The sequence below is a fragment of the Anneissia japonica genome, unplaced genomic scaffold, assembly GCF_011630105.1.
Source record: "Anneissia japonica isolate Jap-2015-1 unplaced genomic scaffold, ASM1163010v1 scaffold1826_len1998817_cov189, whole genome shotgun sequence".
In the NCBI taxonomy this organism is placed as follows: Eukaryota; Metazoa; Echinodermata; class Crinoidea; order Comatulida; family Comatulidae; genus Anneissia; species Anneissia japonica.
In genome coordinates, this window is record NW_022742159.1 from 139,735 (window position 1) to 160,360 (window position 20,626).

General features: G+C 33.1%; 2 protein-coding genes across 3 annotated transcripts; one reads left to right on the plus strand and one right to left on the minus strand.

The window, feature by feature from the left end:
• Positions 1–1,064: 1,064 nt before the first annotated feature.
• Positions 1,065–5,412, plus strand: LOC117118980 (O-acyltransferase like protein-like; the record flags this gene model as incomplete). Its single annotated transcript, XM_033263742.1, is given in 6 exon segments — positions 1,065–1,144; positions 1,557–1,676; positions 3,479–3,614; positions 4,073–4,259; positions 4,480–4,622; positions 4,878–5,412. Coding segments are annotated over 6 exon segments (846 nt in total). The 3' UTR covers positions 5,061–5,412.
• Positions 5,413–5,728: 316 nt separating this feature from the next.
• Positions 5,729–18,799, minus strand: LOC117118982 (CMP-N-acetylneuraminate-beta-1,4-galactoside alpha-2,3-sialyltransferase-like). 2 transcript variants are annotated; one of them, XM_033263744.1, is made up of 10 exons: positions 18,481–18,799; positions 17,265–17,439; positions 16,353–16,440; positions 11,332–11,412; positions 10,595–10,689; positions 9,844–9,907; positions 9,587–9,682; positions 8,620–8,806; positions 8,135–8,278; positions 5,729–7,551 (listed from the first exon to the last, which is right to left on the minus strand). In XM_033263744.1, exons 2-10 carry the CDS (start codon positions 17,395–17,397, stop codon positions 7,303–7,305), a joined length of 1,137 nt encoding a protein of 378 aa, XP_033119635.1. In that variant the 5' UTR covers positions 17,398–17,439; positions 18,481–18,799; the 3' UTR covers positions 5,729–7,302. The 2 variants fall into 2 exon arrangements, with proteins under 2 accessions (XP_033119635.1, XP_033119634.1); XM_033263743.1 differs by having other exon boundaries at positions 18,366–18,799.
• Positions 18,800–20,626: the final 1,827 nt, after the last annotated feature.

The following is a 20,626-nucleotide window of genomic DNA, read 5'->3' on the forward strand; positions in this document are numbered from 1 at the left end:
AATAAGTCCCTTAATAGGGACTTACAGGGTTATCGAAATATCTGTTTCGTTTTCGAAACATGTTTTTTCTGTTTTGTATATTTCTGTTTTGTATATTTCTGTTTGTATATGTACAGCTGAGATATTAAATAAATCAAATCATTATCTTTTTCCCCAGTGTATCTAGGGATGTGTGCAGGGGTGCAAACCCAAAAAAGGCTCATCATACCCCTCCCCAAGTTTCCCCCTTTCCCAGTGGAAATATTCAAATAAAAAAAAATTACACTCAAGTTAAATATCACCTCATATCACCATATGTGGCAAGCACAAGCCAAACCAGTCACTCGTCGCAAGTCATGTTTCAGAGAGAATGGCTAAAACATGTTTTTAGAGCGCGTTGTGTTGGAGGTGCATGCACCTGTTGGTACGCTCTCTCACTGGAATTTTTTCCATTTATATATTTTTGTACTGATGCCAGTGAAAAGTCAAGTAAAATAAAATAGAAATGTCAAAATTTTGAAAATCTATTTTATTGCACTAAACTTACCTTTATATATCTACACATCTTGATATGCTATTATTTTCTCCATTTTCACTGTTAAATAACAATTTTTAACAATTTGGTGATGATTTCTGCATGAGAAATGCCGGAAATCATAAATTTTGAAGGATGATTTCTCAAATATTGTTCATTTCACATCTGTATGTTTAAACGCTTGTAATTTCATAATGAAAAGTCGGATTTAAATTATTCTTTTTTGTGACGAGTGACTGGTTTGGCTTGTCTTTGCCACATATTTTGAGAGGCAGCACCCCATAATCTTCAGGCACCCCACTTCACCTTCACGCCAACCTCGTCAGTGCCCTCCGACCCTCCACACCCCCCCCCCATTTCAAGACTCCAAGATACGCCACTTAAGGTTAATAAATTAATTCAATTCCCATACATTAAATACTTCAATATACAAATTTAATTTTATTGTTCAAGTTCATAGCCTGAACGCAGACTGCATGTCGTCAGAATTTGATAGCCAATAAATATCAAACTACAACCTTTTTTGAAATTAAGTCCATTTACTTTTCAGTGTATGTATTGGACCTGGTACTTGGCTAATGACATGCAATTTTACTTCATCAGTCCATTGCTGTTGCTTGTCTTATATAGGTATGTATACTAGGTTTTGTTAAATAAAATTTTGAGGAAAAAACATTAAAAACTATATCGTTTTAATCCATTCATATATGAAGGTTTTTTTCAAGAGATTGCATACCTGCACATCAATTGGCAAATGATATCAAATTTTGTATATTAAAAAAATAGGTATTTTAATACACTGCAATTGTTATGCATAACACTTCTCACCAGTTAAAATTGATTAATAGGAATCAATCAATAATAATCAAATTATCAATCTATCAGTCAACCAAAAACCACAGATTTGATTAAATCATTTAGTCAATCACTTTAATCAATAAATCAATGAATTAAAATCAGTCAATCAATTTGCCAATCAATCAATACTCTTTCAATCAATCAAACCAATCAATAAGCAGCTTGTGTGATTTTTTTTTTTTAGATCCAAGTACCTTGGCATAAGCCTGGTAGCTACCTTATGCACTGCTAGCATCATCACAACCTGTGTCTTGATGGGTGTCAATCAATTCTCAAATGCCTTCAAAGGATCCATGGATACTCGGTAAGATACTCCTAACAATTTTTCAAGGGCATTCTTTTCCATTCCCCTCCCCCCCCCCAACGGAGCCACCCCTGAGTTTGGAGCTTTAAAATAGTTGCGGCTAGCACACAGGTGACACAATTGCCAATGAGGAAGAGGAAGGGAATTTCTCATTCAATATAAACAAATTAATAATTCCTTAAACCACATAAATATGAAATAAACTAAAAGCTATTGTGGCGGACGGTTGGGGTTACCCAGATAAGCCGCCATATTTATACGGTTGGAACAAATAAATGAAAGGACACAGTCATATCAAACGAAAGTTGAACATTTAATTTAACAAGCCATAAATAATACAACATAATTTATGCAGAGGGTGTAAGTCTGTAAGCTTGTAATCAAATGGGGTAGGCAACAGGTGCAACAGGTAACGTGTAACAAAGGCACAACCGTAAAAGATGTGCAACAATAAACAAAGTCAGTAAAAACTTAAATAATGTGATTAAATATACTGTAGCATGAAAATACCACAGTAGAACGAAATCTATATAAAAAGGCATTTACAAAAAAAAACTACCTTTACAAAAATAATAATAAAATACTTATACAAATACCGGTACTAATAAAATAAGTATATAGGTTAATTGGAAAATAAACATATTTATATATTTCCGAGGGACATATGTGGAACCAACTACGTCGGATACTATTAATAAGTATATATATATACTATATATAGGTTCAATCTCAAATTTACATGAGCTGCACTGATGAGTCCTTAAAGGACAAAACAACGCTGTATGCAGATTGATTTAACTTAAAGAATATTTTGTGTCCTTCCTCAGCATTACATGTATGACTGAAAAATACAGAGCAATTCAAATAAAAACTGTAAGAAATTAAGCAAAATAAATCCTAAGATAATAGTACACAATTAGTAACTGAGAAGTGATTAACTAATAAACTGTTTTTTAGCAGTTGAGTAGTTCCTTTTTGCATAGATGTAGGCCACTTCTGTTAAGGTAATCTTGGAGACATACCCCAGTTTCAGATATTTTACCACCCGTTCATAAGTAATTAATGAGGCCACAGTCCCCCAAAAATGTTAACTATTAGATTTCTTTAGTCTCTTGACTCACATGTAGGACAATCCATGGTTTCTTTTCTCATCTTTCTTTTGCCTCCACAGACTCTTCACCTCCCTTCCTCACTTAAAATCAATAATGTCCATCCAGGACCTGGGCCATTCCGTTATTTACCTGGGAAATTAGTGATACCATTCACTAAATAATGCAGATAAAAGTGGAGATCTAAAACATTGGGCTTATTCGACTGGTCCATTTCGTTGACTACAATTTTTTAGTATTATTTTCATTCGACTGGTTCATAAAATAGACTTCGTTGACAACAAAAATTAACGTAACCAGAATGCGTTAATCAAGGTTAGGTTATCCACGTGACCAACACAAGCATAGCCGATTGGTCAGTTTAGAAAAAACATTTAATAATTTATATTAATTTAGATTAAATTTCAGAAAATAAAAATTATAATATTTACCCACATGAAGTAAAAAAATAATTGTAAGCTAACAGAATATAAAAACTGGATGAAAACATATATTTTTACGAAGCAATTTTGATTACGCAGCGTGTATCGCGGTAACTATGCAGCCATTTTGTTTGTCGAGTATTTACCAGTTTTCTATTCAACTGGTCGTAGATTTTACCACTGCGTAGGTGGACGTGGTTTATAACGAAGAATGACCAGAATACAGCCATTAACAAACTATTTTCTATAACCTATTTGAATTTTACTGTAGACCTGGTGGTGAGGATTATTCATCTGTAGTGTATGATAAACCGTACTGCCGTATCACTCCCTACCTGATTGGCATGCTTCTTGGATACGCAATGGCTCGGTTAAAAACCAACAATCAGCGTGTCAAACTGTCTCCCGTAAGTACAACTAGGCCTAGGTATATTGTAAAACCATTTGTTATAAAATGTTTACGATGATTGCAACAACAATGGTACACTAACTAGAGCAGTCATTCCCATAAAGTGCGTACCTACGCCCTGTGCCAGAATGCTGAACAATATGCAGGCCGGTTATGGGCAATTCCATTATTTTCTTTTAGGCTCGAGGGTAAGTTAAAAGGAAAAAAATAATTTCCATAAACTTTTCTTCCCAAAATTTAATCATCTCGTTCTTATTATATTATGTACCATTCCACTATATTTTATGATGATCCATTCCTTAGTTATTGCATTGGTAACAAACTGACAGACAGGGGTGAATAACCTCCTTGACGGAGGTAATAATAAAGAATTTTTAGTGTGAATAAATCATTAATATTATTGTCACAATTATTACACTTTTTTTTGGTTAACAATGCAATATTTACTACTTTTAGATAGCAGTGTTTGTGGGCTGGACATTTTCTATTGCTTTACTTACCACAGTTGCTTTTGGTCTTTATGGTTCCTATCATGGTGACCCCATGACTGTTGTGGCTAGAGCATTGTATGAGGGTCTGAGTCGATTTACTTGGTCAGTTGCCCTCAGTTGGGTCGTGTTTGCATGCTTCTATGGATATGGAGGTAATGTGTCAAAAAATGAATCAGCATTTTCTGTATACAGTATTTTGATTGTGATTGTAGGATAAAGAAAAGATTAAAAAAAGAAAAAAAATTATTTGAAAATTTAATTTAGAATAACCAGAAATTTTTTAAAGTATGCTTATATTATAGCATATTGTATTAACAATAGTTCTACTACCACTAATACTACTATTTAATACTATTTTTACTATTTTCGTAGGGTGGGTTAACCAGCTGTTAAGCAGTGGATTATGGGTACCTCTAAGTCGGCTCGTCTTCAATGCATATCTTGTTCATCCAATCATGATCAAGGTTTTCATTTTCAGCATGTTCGAGCCAATTCATTATTCATATACGATGATGGTAAGCATTCATTTTGTTTTTTTCAATACAAGTATGATACACTCAATGAGGCTTCGATAATAGGTTCAGAGGTGAGAGGGATGTCCTCCGCATATAACCAAGTTTCTTCAGCTGGTAATTTAAAGACAGCCTCTAAAATAGTGATCATAAAAAAATGATTATTAAAAATGGGATTAAAAGGAATTTTCTTACTTAATTGTTTAAAATAATATTTTATGTAAATAATTTATGATTATTTTTATTTTTTTCTTTCAGATTTTCTATTACTTTGCATTTATTCTGTCGTCATTTATGGTTGCCATGTATATATTCCTAGTTGTTGAGCTTCCATTTTCTAACTTGGTTGAATTATTTACTACAAAAAAATATCGGAAAGAGGGTCCAAAAGCAAATGAAGAAAATAATGCGAGAAGAAAGCAGTGTGATGAACAAGTGTGAGAAGATTGGGGAAAAAGATAAAGCAAAATATGACTGTACATAGATTATTTATACAAAATTAAAGATAGAGGTATTTTTAATGTCTTATTTATTTATTAATTACAAAAGTAAAGATACGGTAAAACATAAAATAGAAGCACAGTGGGCTTAATCTCGAGAAGAAGCCCATCTCAAATTAAAGCCCCCTCTTTAGTTTGTAAAATTAGCCCATAGTTGGCTTCTTTTGTAAGATAGCATGGGCTTCTTTCCGAGGGAGTACAGTACATACACTGTACAGGAATTTTAAAAAATGAAATAGATTAAAAACACGCTTGGTTTAGTACTGTAGTTTCGGTGATTTAATGCCGGTTAATAATACACTCCATGATACAGGCTGATGTTACAGTGGCTCTATTTATTGTTTTATAGTAGCAATTCGCAAAATTTAAAGCATTCATTTTGAAAAGAAGCTCCCTCTTTACTTTGCAAAAGTAGCCTCGAAAAGAAGCCCATCCTTGTGACTTGAGTGTTGGAACTTGCCACCGAACTGGAAGTAATTGAGAGTCGCATGATTGAAGAAGGCAAGTAGTTGGCAGTCAGTAGAAGTCAGTTGAATTACAAGGCGACATAAGCGTAGCTTTAAAAAAAGAATCAAACTGACTATCTTTTAATGACACAGATTTCAACGATTCAGTTTTCTCAGATTTACAGAACTTTTATTCCAATATTTGTTACATTAATTACTGTTGATAGGTGAGAAAATATTTTTAACTTGAATAAATTTGTCAACACAGACAGTAAATTCAGACTCGAGAGATACATCAGGCATATTTAATGATAACCATCCATTGTGTAACTATGCTTTTTTATTTCTTGTTACATCTAAGCTTAAGAGATTGGCCAAATCCTAGCCTCAAAATCATTAATGCAGGACTCGAAACTCACTGGCATACACTAATCTGGGGTCGGATTGTGGATTAATGAACTGTACTCTGTTATGCCATGTACAAGTATACACGATTCGATTAACCTTACACTAGCCTAAGAGTAAGCCATAATATACTAATTTTAGTGGGATGACATTTCTTTTCTATGAGAAAGTCATTAAAAAATCTCCTTTAGTGTGAAATTAAGGTCAGCATGTTTCATTGAAGCTTTTAAACTAAAGAAATATTCCATTGTGTAATTTTTCGTATATAACTTTTTTCTATTTTACAAATCAAATTTTCATTGGTGGGGATAAGCATATTATATAAAATATAAATTTCTTTGAAGCCATGTGTGTTAGTGCTATAACCACTTTTAAACTTTCATATTCTATTCATTACAAAAGGATTACAGTTAATAATCACTATTATGTATACAGTATAGTCACTATTACATGTATAATATCTATCTGTTTGTGCAACCATTACCGTGCTGCCACCACGAAATCTTGCAATAAGAAATCTTTATTTCTTCCCCACAATTAAATACAGTAAATATAAATTATTATTAATCCAATTACTGAACTCATTAAATCACATGTTTAGATTCTTTGTACAGTGAGAGTACATGTCATTTTGTTTTTCCCACTCACATATAATTAGTTAATAAAATCTTATTTTTATTTTCTCCTTCTAGAATCTAAATTATAAACAGGGGTCTGTAATACCGTCCTCTTCATATCTTTCAAAACTAAATTTTGCTAAAAGTCTTTAAAACAAGTCTAAAAAATAAATAAAATATGCATAAATAGTACTATATAATTCATAATATAACAAAATATGTGTACAAATATAAATATATACAGTATATATACATACATTATCAACAGCATGTAAATGCAATACGTTATACACTCAAGTACCGTTTTTATTCTAATAAACTCCCCCTCTAGAACTATTTTAAATATAACTGAAGAGTTTATTTTTTCCCTTGAATAAACACCGCAATAAATGACTGTAAACAAATCTAATGGAAGGAATATCATTCTCAATATTTTTATTAATTTCTACTCCAGCAAAATTACATTCTTTATGATCACACAATAGCACATTTTGTTCAAGGTACTGTTATTATGCGTTGTAGTTTCTTTTACAGTGAAATTATGGGGCGTTTATTTGAATATACTTTCCATTTTACACCAAAAAACTAACGCCTCAATTGAATAGTGCCATGCCTCCTTTGAATAGTGCCCCCCCCCCCAAAAAAAAAAAATTCTCAATAATAAATGCACCAGGACATTTATTCAAATAAACCATAACACCTTTTGACACATTCATTAACCCCCTTGCAACAGACCACCTGTAAGGTCGTGTATAACTCCAAATTGTGCAAGTGCCATCAGAAATTTACGTTCGTCGCTTATATTATGCGTCCACGACTTGGTGATGACCTTCATCTTGTTGTTGTCATAGTAATGTAGCTTTGCGTTAGGGTCTTTGAGGTTGTAACCGAAGCCAGCAACAGCGATCTCATCGCAGAATCGTGCCGAGAACATGATTGCAAGAGCTCCAGTAGTTGGAACATTCTGAAATACAAAATGGTATTGGAAAACAAAATTAAAAATGAAATGAAATTAGTAAATTAACTAAGGAAGCATACACATACTGAGTGAGTGCTTTGCACAGCGGTTGCAGATCATGTTCTAGGACATACCATAGATAATGTTCTCTCAGAGCTCCCAAGTCTCGCGGATTGCCCTGGAGTCTCCAGGAAATTAGGTTCATTTCCTGTATCCCGCAAAGTCCTTAATTCTCCCATATGGCAGACATACATGTAAGATTAATTGAACATTCTAGGCAGCAATAAGGTAGTAACAGTGACCTAAGTTAGCCCAAGCCCCTTGTTTTTACATTGAATATCATAAATGTGTATACTACACGTATCCTTGTACATGTGTTTTAACTAGTACACGCGTCGCAAACCTCTGCCTGTCCTGCATGGCAAATACTTCAGGAATTTGACTTTCACAACTTGGGACGAGTTTTCTTATTACTGAGCTAAAGTTATGGTCACAGATATGTAAATCCATCCTAGGGCTTGTCATGTTATTGAAATCAATGTATTCCAATAGCTATATACAAACTGTAAAACAGAGACAGATACAATACCTTTTTCATAATTCCTTTATTTATTGGAAGTTTTAAAATATCAAATGCAAGTTCTTGTAGGATTGATGGGTTGAATAGTCTACATTGACTTGGTTTTTTTGGCAGCGATGTTGGAATTTTCTTCCAAAATTCTTTAGTAGATTTCTAGAGAAGAATAATATTTTCACAAATACTTAATCATCAATATCATTATCTTCATTTCCACTAACCTCCCCAAATAAAACCATCACATGCACCAACATCGTCATCTTAGTCATAATCATAATACCACATTTATTCAAATAAATACCCCCTCTAGAGCCTGATTTGAAATAAACGTGTCTTCACATTACACATTTTGACAGTCATTTTGTGTTGTAGTTCCAAATTTACAGTGGAATTAATGAGGGTTATTTGAGTATTACGTATCCATTTTACAGCAAATAAAAATAATAAATGCCTCCCTTGAATACACGCCTCCTCAAATACATAGATTAAATACTTACAAGTTTTACATTGGTTAACACAGACTGAAGCCATTCAAGGTCCTTAGGTTTAAAGGTCATGAACACAACAGTGGAGTTGGAGTGAAAAAGTTTTGGGTCCTTGTATGTTCCTTCTGGATACATAAAACGAAATGTTGTTTTTGACCCAACATCACTTTTAAATTTACCTATCGGTGCATCATTCATTCTGTGAAAACGAAAAAAATTAAATAATACAATATAATGCAATAATACTTTCTTTTATAACAATAATGGTACACAGTCATTCATATTTTATAGGGATAATGTTTCCCAAATTTACAAAAAAAAAAGTTATTCTGGTTAGAATCGAACCCACAACCTCCTGGTGTCATAACCACTAGACCACCGCTTTAAAACTAGTGCTGCAGCGGGCACTAAAATGCTATTTTGATGCGTGTTTTCATCAGGAATACATCACAGGAGTGATGTTTCTCCCGACCTGACATGTTATCATACTAAATTCTCGGTATGTTCTCAAATAATTGTGAAAAAATACAGTGATTCGGATGGGAATCGAACCCACACTAGATAACTGGCCTGGCGCCATAACCACTAGACCACTGAGCTTATCTTAATTTTCAGGATATAACTTTACATGTTACTTAAAATGATAAATTTAAAAAAAAATCAACATGGTATTATAAACCACAGTTAAATATTATTTATAAGTATGAAATAATTGATGAATTGTAGTTAATATATTTTTAAGTGTATGTTTATATTTTGATAGCATTTAATTGTAACATATTGGTATTGTTGCATAATGTTTAAATAATTCAGTTTTGATTATATCTCTACAGTTCAATAACAGAACTTATAATATATAGTAATTTTTTTTTTTAATTGTAGGCTTCTATAGTGCATTTTGTCATAATATGATCTTCTGAGAGCATGAAAGTTATAACACAGAGATTAAAGACTATGTAAGTTATATATTACCACTTACCTAATTACAACATCATAATTATCAATAACTTCACCTAGATTCTTTTTAGAGAGGATACCGCCGTTTCCAACAACTATACAACGACGACAAGATTTCCTGGTGGTAAACAAGCAAAACAGATTGGGCAGGGATTATCATTCATGCTTAGAAAGAAATTCCAGCTGTTGTACTCCTTTTGTTAGTGTTTAATGTGTTTAGATAAAAGTGTAATGAACTGAATAAAGGTCAGATGTGTTCAATGTAATGTCACAACTTACTTGGCTATATGATACGGAAGGCCACTCTCTGGTAGAAGTTTTAATACACTATCTAACCAAGGCTCTGAAATAAAAAAAGATAATAATGTAATAGAAATCCAAATTTCTTGTCGATTTCAAAAGGAACATATATAATATCATACAGAAAACTTTACATTTATATTTTGAGGTTTAGGGAGCAAAGTTGATATTATTTTAGACCAGATGTGTACACTGGACCTCCAGTTGTAAGTTGTAAGATTTTACCAATAATCCTAGGTGAGAAGGGTCTCAAACCAGCACCAATGAGAAGGCTGAAGTTAGAGACACCCCTTACCTTTATACCATTTACTATTTTAAAAATACTGTACAATGGTATTAGGTAAATATTAGTAAAGTCATATTGGCAATTGTCATTTTTTGAGTAACTGGATTTGATTTATTCGGTGTAAACACCAAGGATAGCCCGCAAAAGTCTAGAAGACTTATTTCCAGTGTGGTCCTTCTGGTGGTGATTGGGCAGTACACCGGGAGACAATCCCCTACTCTTTTCCGAAGAGTGTACTGCGTTCTTTAACGTGCACGTGGGCCATAAATGCACACAGGAGCAACAGCTTAAACATCTCATCTGAAGGGCAGTGCACTATAGAATTGGGGACCTAACCTTTTCAAAGGTTCATCACACACACAGTGGCTACCACCAAATTAGCCGACTGAGCTAAACAGCACCGTGCCAAGCCTTTTCCTATTTTAGATTTATCAACGTACTTACCAGCTCCTTCCATACCAAATGGTGGTGGGTACCTCAAATTTTCCTCAGAATTTTTATTATGTTCATCTAAAAAAATTGACATTGAAAGATCAAACCTGCAAAAATGAAAATATTACAGAAAAAGGTTTAAATGTTATTTTTATATTATACATTATAATTATCTTAGCAAACCTAAATCCAAATCTTTGTACAAGTTTTTAGACACATTTGTAATATATGCAACAAACAGATGTTTTTTTTTTTTATTATTTGTTTTTATCATGGGTATGGTATTTTTAATATTGTATATATTGATATAAATTTGGGACAATACAACACAGACATTTTTTTTTTGTTTGGGGTGGGGGTCAATTCAAGGAAAGATATATGCCCTATGTTTATTCCAGGTGAACATTTATTCTTCCGAAGGTATTTAAATGAAATGGTATTCCCAATAAAAATGGGTTTGTGCAATGACCAGGGAATTATTGTTACTAAATGATTTCATATTTTGCAGCTGTATATATTTGAATAAACGCCAATTAATTTCACTGCAAAATGGGTTATTGCGTGATCATAAAGAATTATTGATCCCTACTGGAGAAGTAGAACATAGAATGTGTCGAGAATGATGTTGATTCCATTAGATTTGTTTACAGTCATTTGGGGGCACGATTATTATTCAAAGCGGAGTGTTTATTTGAATAAATGGTATACAGTATATATATATACAGTATTTATTCATCATATCAACCTACTTTGTATCTCCAAACAGATTGAATAACCTATTCCTTGCTTTGTTTGGCGTACATGTTGAACCTTGCAGAAGTAACTCTGCTCTATAAACAAAACAAAACAATATTGTTATATAGACAAGTGTTTAGAATATCTTATCTAATCAAATCAGATAATATTGGGGCAGTGCAATAATTGCCAATGTTCTCCCAATTGAAAAATCCATCAAGATTCAGCTATACATGCAGTGCAAGGCATTATCCCTTTTGAGTGGGGTGTAATGACTTGAAGGAAACAACAACACATATAGTCATACAGTAGCCTAGATACAGACTGAAATGATGTTCATTTATTAAAAGAAGGCCAGCCTAGACTACCTAGTGGTTTTATTATTTTACAATCTCTAACTTTTTACTGGTTCGCCAGTTAATTTTACCAGTAAAATTGATGGCTAAAACAGCTTCGGGAGAACTCTGACTGCATACTGCCCCCCACTATGTCTTTGTAATATAAAACCAGCATTGGTGCCAAATCTAGTTAGAGCAGAGAACTTGCAATTTCCCGCCACCTTCCTATTATTTAAATAAATGAGTACTTGAAAGTTTTAATTTAATTTGTTAATGCTTTTTCTGGACCTTGTGAGTGGTAGTAAACACCCCTTTCTATGCAATTCTACATATCAGTAATTACGATAGACCAGCGCCCTCTTTGGGCATGGATGTCGTGTCATGAACTTCAACATGACATCCATGCCCAAAGTGGGAAAATTTTTGAATCTTTATGTGCTGGTCTGTCTGTAATGTATGTTTGCCAAACCATCATTGTCTTAATGTTGTGCAGAACTAGAAAGTCACTTGTTTTAATAGTATCTACATGCTGAACTTCAATGATAAAATATAGGCTACCATTTTACTCTTTTTCACTTTACTATTTTATAGGCCGTCTACATTTTTTAATTTTTATTGTTGGTCGTTTTAATGGAATTTTATCCACCAAGCAACTTCTGTATAAATTAACCAATAGAAGTTGAACCTAGAATCTTATTAATACACAATAAATGGCTTACTCTTTAGATAGCATGACCAATTTTTAAGACGTTACAAGGTCACTCTATATCAACTTGTCATACTGATGATGACTGAGCTGTTAGACAAACTTGAATTGAAGTATACTGTAGAGAATTCATCAGTTCTTTATATTATTTAGATCTGTTTTAAATTGAATCCTGTTGTGAATATAAGGGAGAGATGACCTGAGATAGATATGAACCATAAATAATTATATTCTCCATGGTTCAATCATTTATAACTGAAGACATATCTCATGTTCACATACAATTTAATACAGATATAATATTACAGTATGATACTGTTGTTATACTACTGGATGAAAAAATTCTCAGCTCATCTCGGGTGTTGAAATATACAATAACATATCTATATATAGTTCATACTTAGTTCCTTTACACATTTTGGGTAGGTAGGGTGGGGGGGTGGTGGACTATTACCTAGGGATCAGAAAATGCAAAAAAATAGTGGACCTGCAGTCAAACCCCTTTGACAGGTTCTGTATACCTTAAGGTAGATTCACACCGAATCCAAATTCGGTTCGGCGAACGTTTCGATGCGCGTATTAGTACGCGCCTCTATTCTTTACCACTGATTCGATATTCTTTTTTCGTTTCGTTAGCCATATGAACCGAATTCGGTTTCGGTGTGAATGCAGCTTTAGAGAGTCCAACCTAATTTAACCCAGGGCTACAGTAGGCATTCTCACGCTAAATTCATTTAACATTTCATACTTGGTTACTTTCATATTGTGCAAGGTACACATCTAAATCTAATTCAAATTATATTCACAAAACTGTTTTTTTTTTCTTTTCCATAATGAACTTAAGGAACTTTAATAAACAACTTTATATTACTGTATTTTATTCCTTACCATTTACAACAGATTATGCTAAATGTGGAATACTCTTTAGAATAAAGTAGTTTCTGTTTTGTCATACAGTATTTCTTGGGGTCATTTACATATACATTGTTTTTCTGACCTTAGCAGTTTTCTCAATTGAAATATGAGAAGCGTGAGGGAAATAATTGGCAAAGAATGAGTGTTAACAATAGACCCACCCCGCAGGGTTTGATTACCGGTCATGTGACATTATAGTGGGTATAACTACTACAGTACGATCCGTGTGAAAGTACAAGGAAAAGTAATGTTATGGTTGCGAAAACAATCGCCAATTGTTAACATGAAAAATAAATGGCAAGGAAAGGTAATACGTTTGTTCAACATAGTGTTTTAGCGTTCTATGTGCTTTGTATGCTTTGGAATTCATGTGATCCTTCGTAAATATATAGCTAACCTAGAAATCATTGTGCACTGTCTCTTGGAGCATTAGTAAACCATAAGGCAAAATTCCTAAGTCCAATTTCCAATCAATTTGGTATGCAGTAGTTGGTAATAACCAACATTATTCAACATTAAAAGGAAAGGTCTGAGGTACAAAATCTTATGTCTATGGCACCTTTAGATGGCCAGAAATGGCACTCTCGCACAATAATTTGAATATAATTTTCTCTCTTTTTTTTTGTAAATTTCAAAAATTAAGTGGTGCCTGGGCCCCCACCTTCCTTGAATCTGTCAATGATTGTCATTATGATGTTTATCAAAATCAATTATAATTTTTATTACTGTATGTATTATCATTTTAACAATCCATCAATCAAAAACCAAATGCATAACAGTAATGTCTATTTGAAGGGCAGCGATAAGGCATGTAATATCTTATCAGAATTCAGTCTGCTTGCGTGGCTACTGTACGTATTAAATTAACAGGAGGCAGGCCCTGACATAGCCCTGACAGGAAGGGAAGGCAGACATCTAGCCCTGGCAAATTTCCTCTACATGTATCTTGTTATCAACTGTGTTCCTTTCTCTTATTATGTCTATTAAACTATAGATTCTAACTGTGGTTGGACATTGGAAGTAAAATGGAAAACCATAATTAATAAACTATAACTTAAATTGTTTTTCATCAGTCCCAGTTCAATCCCACAGTACTTTTTGAGCTAACAACACTCTCCTGATAAATAAAACTACCCCCTCCACACGTGTCAAAGGCAACAATACAATGAAATTCACCACTTTCTGTACATTCTGGAAGGCTTAAGCACACCCCCACCCTCCTGCCGACATCTACAAGAGCACTTCCCATGAACTCCACTCCCTTTAGGTTCCCTTGAACTCTCATAGGAACCCCCTTCCCTAAAATACAGTAGAAGGAATTCCCAGTTATACTGTAGGCCTGTTTTTATAGATTATAAACATTTTAGCTTATAAACATGAATATGAAATTCAATATTTTAATTGGTTATTTAAAAGTCCTAAGATCCAATTAAAAATGTTCATGTTTTACAGGCATCTATATTTTTTTCAGAGCCAAAAACAGAAGAAAAAAATTGTTGGTATTTACAGTACTTCCTTATTAATATTGCTATATATTCAATACAGTATCTTACAATTACACATCATACATATCGTAATATAGTGTATAAAAAATACTATTAATGAAATGTTGAGCAAATTGAGTTTAGTAAGCACTCACAAATACAACTTGCATAGCAACATTGAATAATTAATGTGTGAAGAAGTCATCCATATTGCTACTAATGCGTTCATGAAAATAACAAATTGTACATGTAAATTTTACTCTAGGGAGCTTATATTAAAGCAAACATACCATATTTCTCTTATATTTGATATAAATATGTATTTTCATGGCAGATGAGAGGGACAATTTGACATTTATAGGAATTTATTGCATTTATTATTTACTATATTCATGCATGAAATGCAATAGTCACTGAAGAACAACCAAAATACAAATTATATTCCATGACTACTACTAAACATAAATAATTTTATTCAATTTCTATAAAAAGAGTAAAAATTTATATTAATATCTGTGATTTTAGCTTAAAAATTGTTAATTAATTAATTAATAATAATAATTTATTAATTAATTATTTATTATTTATTTAATTTAACTTTTCAACTGAAAACAAACAAGAAATATTTTGCTTACTAAATAATACATGAATGAATTACTGTATGCTGAGTGGTAATCAATTAAAGGTGAATAAATTGTTTAATTCCATGTCTCATTAGAATATTTGAGGCTTGCTATCCCCAAAACCAGCATACTGTACTGTCGCTAAATTTTATACTGAGTAATTAGCAAAGAATTTTTTTTCTGTTTTTACATTGTAGTCGAACTGCTATGGATTACAGTCCTCAGTCGGTATAGCTTCGTTAAAAGAAATATATACGGCCTGCATTCACATTTTACTGACAAATTCACTTCATTTTTTTGAATTTTAGGGTATAATCATCCTATAAATGTTATATGGTAATGGTAATGGTGGGATATTTGTAGTGCGTCTTCCACAATAAAATCATCTCAAGGCGCCGAAAAAAAGGTAGGACCAAGAATTTTAAAAAATTAAATTATATTATATCTAATATTAAAGAGCCTATATTAATCAGAATATTTTTTTTAATTTTATTTATTAAAAGTTAAATAAATATAAATAAATGAATAAAGTAAATAAATAAACAAATAGAAAATAAATAAATAAATAAATAAATAATTGATAAATTAAGCCTTCAAAAACAGGCAGACCAAATAATGGAAAAAACCAAGGTGCAACATGAAAAATGCGCACTCCTGTTGTTGAGACGGCGTCACCACCACTACCGCGTACATGCAGGTACTCCGGCGACAGTATGCTGGGCTCCGGTAGCTTCCACCTTGGATAAGCCTCGGCTCTACTACCGTGCACTGCTAAGGTGGTGACGCCGGCTCATGTAAGGGAGTTGCGACTTTAATGAACAAAAACCAAAACACTTAAATAAACATATTTATGATGCGTGAGATAATACAACATAGGTACGAGATGTAAAAGGTGAATGCTCATGCATAAGACTCATACATTATTCATGAGAGTTGGCATGTGTAATAATTTAGTACAGTATTACATACTTGCTCAAATCTGGTTCAGCTTCTTGACTCCCTGTCGCCTGCTTCAACCTCATTAACCTTTGTTCCCATATCCTCTCTTGATTTGGTCCTGTAAATATTCAGTAAGGCCTCATTAATATATCAAAATATTTTTACAATCACATAAAAATCGTAATAAAGTTAATATTTAAAAATTGATGGTGGATAATTTAACTTAGATATTTTTCATGGACCAGACGAAAAGAAGTTGCCTTAAGCAAAAAAATGTTGTCCTCCTACTAAAATACTTTTCTATATAAAATTCCCCCTGTACCAAAAATTACGTAGGCCTACACTATTATATAGCCAACAGAGGCTGTCTGGGAAGTTGGTTTCAAAATGGAAAATGTTTGATGTATCAACCGGCAGTTGCATTCATGCACTTTTTTTGAGAACCGTTTAATTCACTTTATTATATAATTGGTTTTTATTAAAGATCCGTAGAGGCATTTACTATTTCCAATGATGTTATTCATTTGTTCATACAATATTAGCAAACCTGTTTATGTAATGACTCATGTCAAAGTCACTGTAAACTTTCTTAAACTGTTTTATTTATTTTTTTTTTATCTAGTAAAATTCATTGTGGCTGAATTTGGAATTCTTCAAAAGAAGATTTTTTTCATTAGGCCTACTTAATTTTTTTTTTAATTTAATTTTTCTCAATATTTCGTCAAATATTTTTTTTAAAACATAAAAAAAAACATAAAATTGACAAACACATAAAAAAACAGATGTATAAGACAATTTTTTACAAAAATGACAACAGACAGAACTGCCAAAAAAAAAAACTACTGTATCACTCCTCTACCACAGGATAGTTTCTGACCCCCTCTAGTAGCACTGAACTTTTGTTTTATATTTAAAAATGCATTGTAATAATAATAAACTTACCGTTTTCTTCAATCTCTGGTAACCTGTTGGCAGTAAATTTAGGACGAATAAGGAACAGATTTGTAATCACCACAATGATGAGGCAGACAATGCCAACACAAGTAGCACAACGGCAACGCCTCTTCTCTAGCATTGCATTATGGGTGGCGTATCAGAATAAATGGAAGACATACAACTATTAAATTAAAACAAAAACAAAATAAACAGCAAATAATTTAAAATATTAAAGGGTGAATAAAAACGGATAAAAACAAGTATAAAATCAAAGATCATAGACGAATTATGTACACCATTGGAATTGGAAATCGCCACTTTTTGAAATGCATGGATGGAATTATAGGGCTAGTAAATGTTTACACAGGGATATATTCCCGTATTTTAAGGGTGTCTCGTTCCGGTATTTAACACAATTGCTTGACAACACAATGTATATAGGCCATATAGTTTTCATTTTTACATATCTTTAATTCAACACTATTTCATCATGACATGACCATTAATACTACTGTGCATTTTCATTTGCTGGATCCCCCAACAGTCATTTGTGTCAAAAAGTGAATTTGTCAAGACGTTTGATAGGTCTTATAAGCTACTACAAGCTTTTCATCGACCCACTATCATCAAGTAAGCAATTCAAACGAAATCCTTTTCAAGTTTTAATCATTCATATGACTTGGTTCTTCCCCGCATAAATTTAGGTTTTAAATTTACACCTGTTACACCTTTTAAATTTAAATAGGCATTAGGGCCTATAACTCCAGGTCTGTAAAAATGCAAAATATGGCCAACTTAAGCGAGAGCTCAGAGTCAACATTGTATGACACAGAATTTAGTAACTTAATAAACCAGTAGTACCAGATCAAAGAGGTATTAATGTCAATACCTCCTTGCACTAGGCCAAGGCCCTACTAGTACTAGTAGGCTACTGCAGTCTGTAGGCCTAGGCAGCCCAGCAAGATTGGTAAATTTAGGAATATCCAGGGCCTAGGCTAGATCTCTAATTTAGTCTATTATTATTAAACAGTGTTATTTTCCTAATGATCGTAGGTGGTTAATTAATAAGGGATGTCTAGGCCTAGGCCTACTTCTTTATTTACTTACCTGTACAGTGGTTTTAAGGTTGGGCCCTGTAGTTAAGCATACGTGTGTTCCATTCAGGCTTTTTTATGCATAAGTTTGTTGTTGAAAGCTACTAAACGATTCCGCTACAACTTACCCAACCATAGAAGACAGGGACGAGAGAATATCCAAGCAAGCCTCGAGAACTTTTTTAGGTAGGGTCGTAGTAGTAGTACGTAGTAGCAGCAGGCCTACGAAGGGCTAGGCCTAGGGCCTAGACTTTAGCTAGGTCTAGGCCGGATGGATATGCTAGTTGTTTCTTGTTGAAATGTTGTTACTCTATACCTTCCGATGGTCAGATTAATTTTAATTAATCTAGACGATTAATTAAATGTCTAAATATTATTAGGATCGGTCCCCCTGCCTGTCCTGTACCTCCCGTTGATGGATGAGGTGAGAATTGAGCGATCGGGTGTGAGAGGGCGCCATCTGCAAAATGACTTTTTTGGTCTCATAATTCAGTTCTTGATACTTGCTTGAAATATTGGGTCGTTTAAGCAAGGACTTTTAACTGTTAAAAGTCCTTGGTTTAAGAAGATATAAGCTTATAATATAATGACCCATCCAATACAAAAATCGGAAATTTCAACTCTCCAGTACCGTTGGGGGATGAGCAAGAAAAAAGGATTTATAGATTTTTAAGATTATTCCCCAGTAAATTCTGAGTGGAATACAATTATTTTCATTATGCTGTTGTTAATTCCGGGGTTTTTAACATGTTTTTTAATGCAACAATGATATTTTAATTTTTATTGTCATTAAGAATCAGTTACAGTGGAATTGAACTAATTTATAGCAATAATTTACAATGCAAAAACAGTTCAGCAAAAACAGTAATTAAAACAATCAACAGTTTCATAATTATGTTCCCAATATTATTTCATGATGTGATGTTAATGACCAAGTATACTTTTTTTTAAATAATTTCTATTGGATGGATATAGCATTAATAGAGTAACGATTTAGAATTCAGTTTGCATGTAATGGTAGGATTAGAATCCTACATGAAAAGAACACGAAAAACAAAGAAATCCCCATGTTTAAGGGCCAAAATTGGCAAGATTTTTTTTATACGAGTAACAAAGTGTCCTGTCCCCTCGTTTCACGAATAGGAGGGGTTCTACTGTATATTACTTGAAAATGAGAAAATTATATTTTATTTATTTTTTTTTTTTTTCGTTTTTTTTTTTTATTATATATATTTCAGTGGAGGATGCATCTTAAGAATCCACCACACGCTGTAGCTATAAAAAAAAATCCTTTGTTTTAAACTCTATTCATCTACACAATACTGACGTTAAAATATGTTAATTTAAGTGCAATTTTGGCCTATTTAAGCAAAAGAAAAGTAACATAAAATGTTGTAAGATATAAATATGAGTTTTAATTATTATACAATAAAACATAGTGGTCACAGCCTTATTAGTGTTATATATTGCCAGTTGTGACCGTGCCCCCCCCCCCCACCACTTGGGGTACAGCAAATTGTGGTTCCACTAACATGTGGTCCACCCACTTGTGATCCTCAATAGTAACCCCACCCATATGTACTTGAACCTATATGGCCTTGCCCATTGCTTGCTCTTTCCTCTAGTGCACTTGTGGGCCATATTTACTTGTTCATGATGTCCTGGGTGAACAAAATGGTGGCTTGACTCCGTTTTAAAATCAGTTTTAGTATGGAAATTTTCCCCTTGTTATTCCCTCCCACAAATCCACTACTGATGACATCCATGATTATTTACCAAATTTTTACTTACACGTCCATAGTTTATGTCCTCAAGGGAAAATTTATTTTGTGTACTTGTCTTTTTATCCAAAATATTTTATTAGATATATTGTAATAATTTTACAAATTCAAATATGATGAAATATGACAAATTTTTAAAAGTGTAGTAAGTACTAATTAGAAGAGTACCATAAAGCCAGTATAATTTTAATATTCAGAACAAAATCAAAATTAGAATAAAATCTAATCATAAACATATATGGTCATGTAGCGTGTGGTGTAACATGTAAGGCATTGGACTTTCAATCGGAAGGTTGGGGGGGGGGGGATGCCAGACCGATGCTCATCACACTGCTTGTGTCCTTGGGCAAGACACTTTATCTGCATTTGCCTCTCTTCACCCACGAGTATAAATAGGTACCTGATAGGAGGTGAATGATTCGGAATGAAATTAGTAGTGCTGATTACAAGCATAACTAGGAATATTCCCCAGGGAGCGGAGGAGGTTACACTT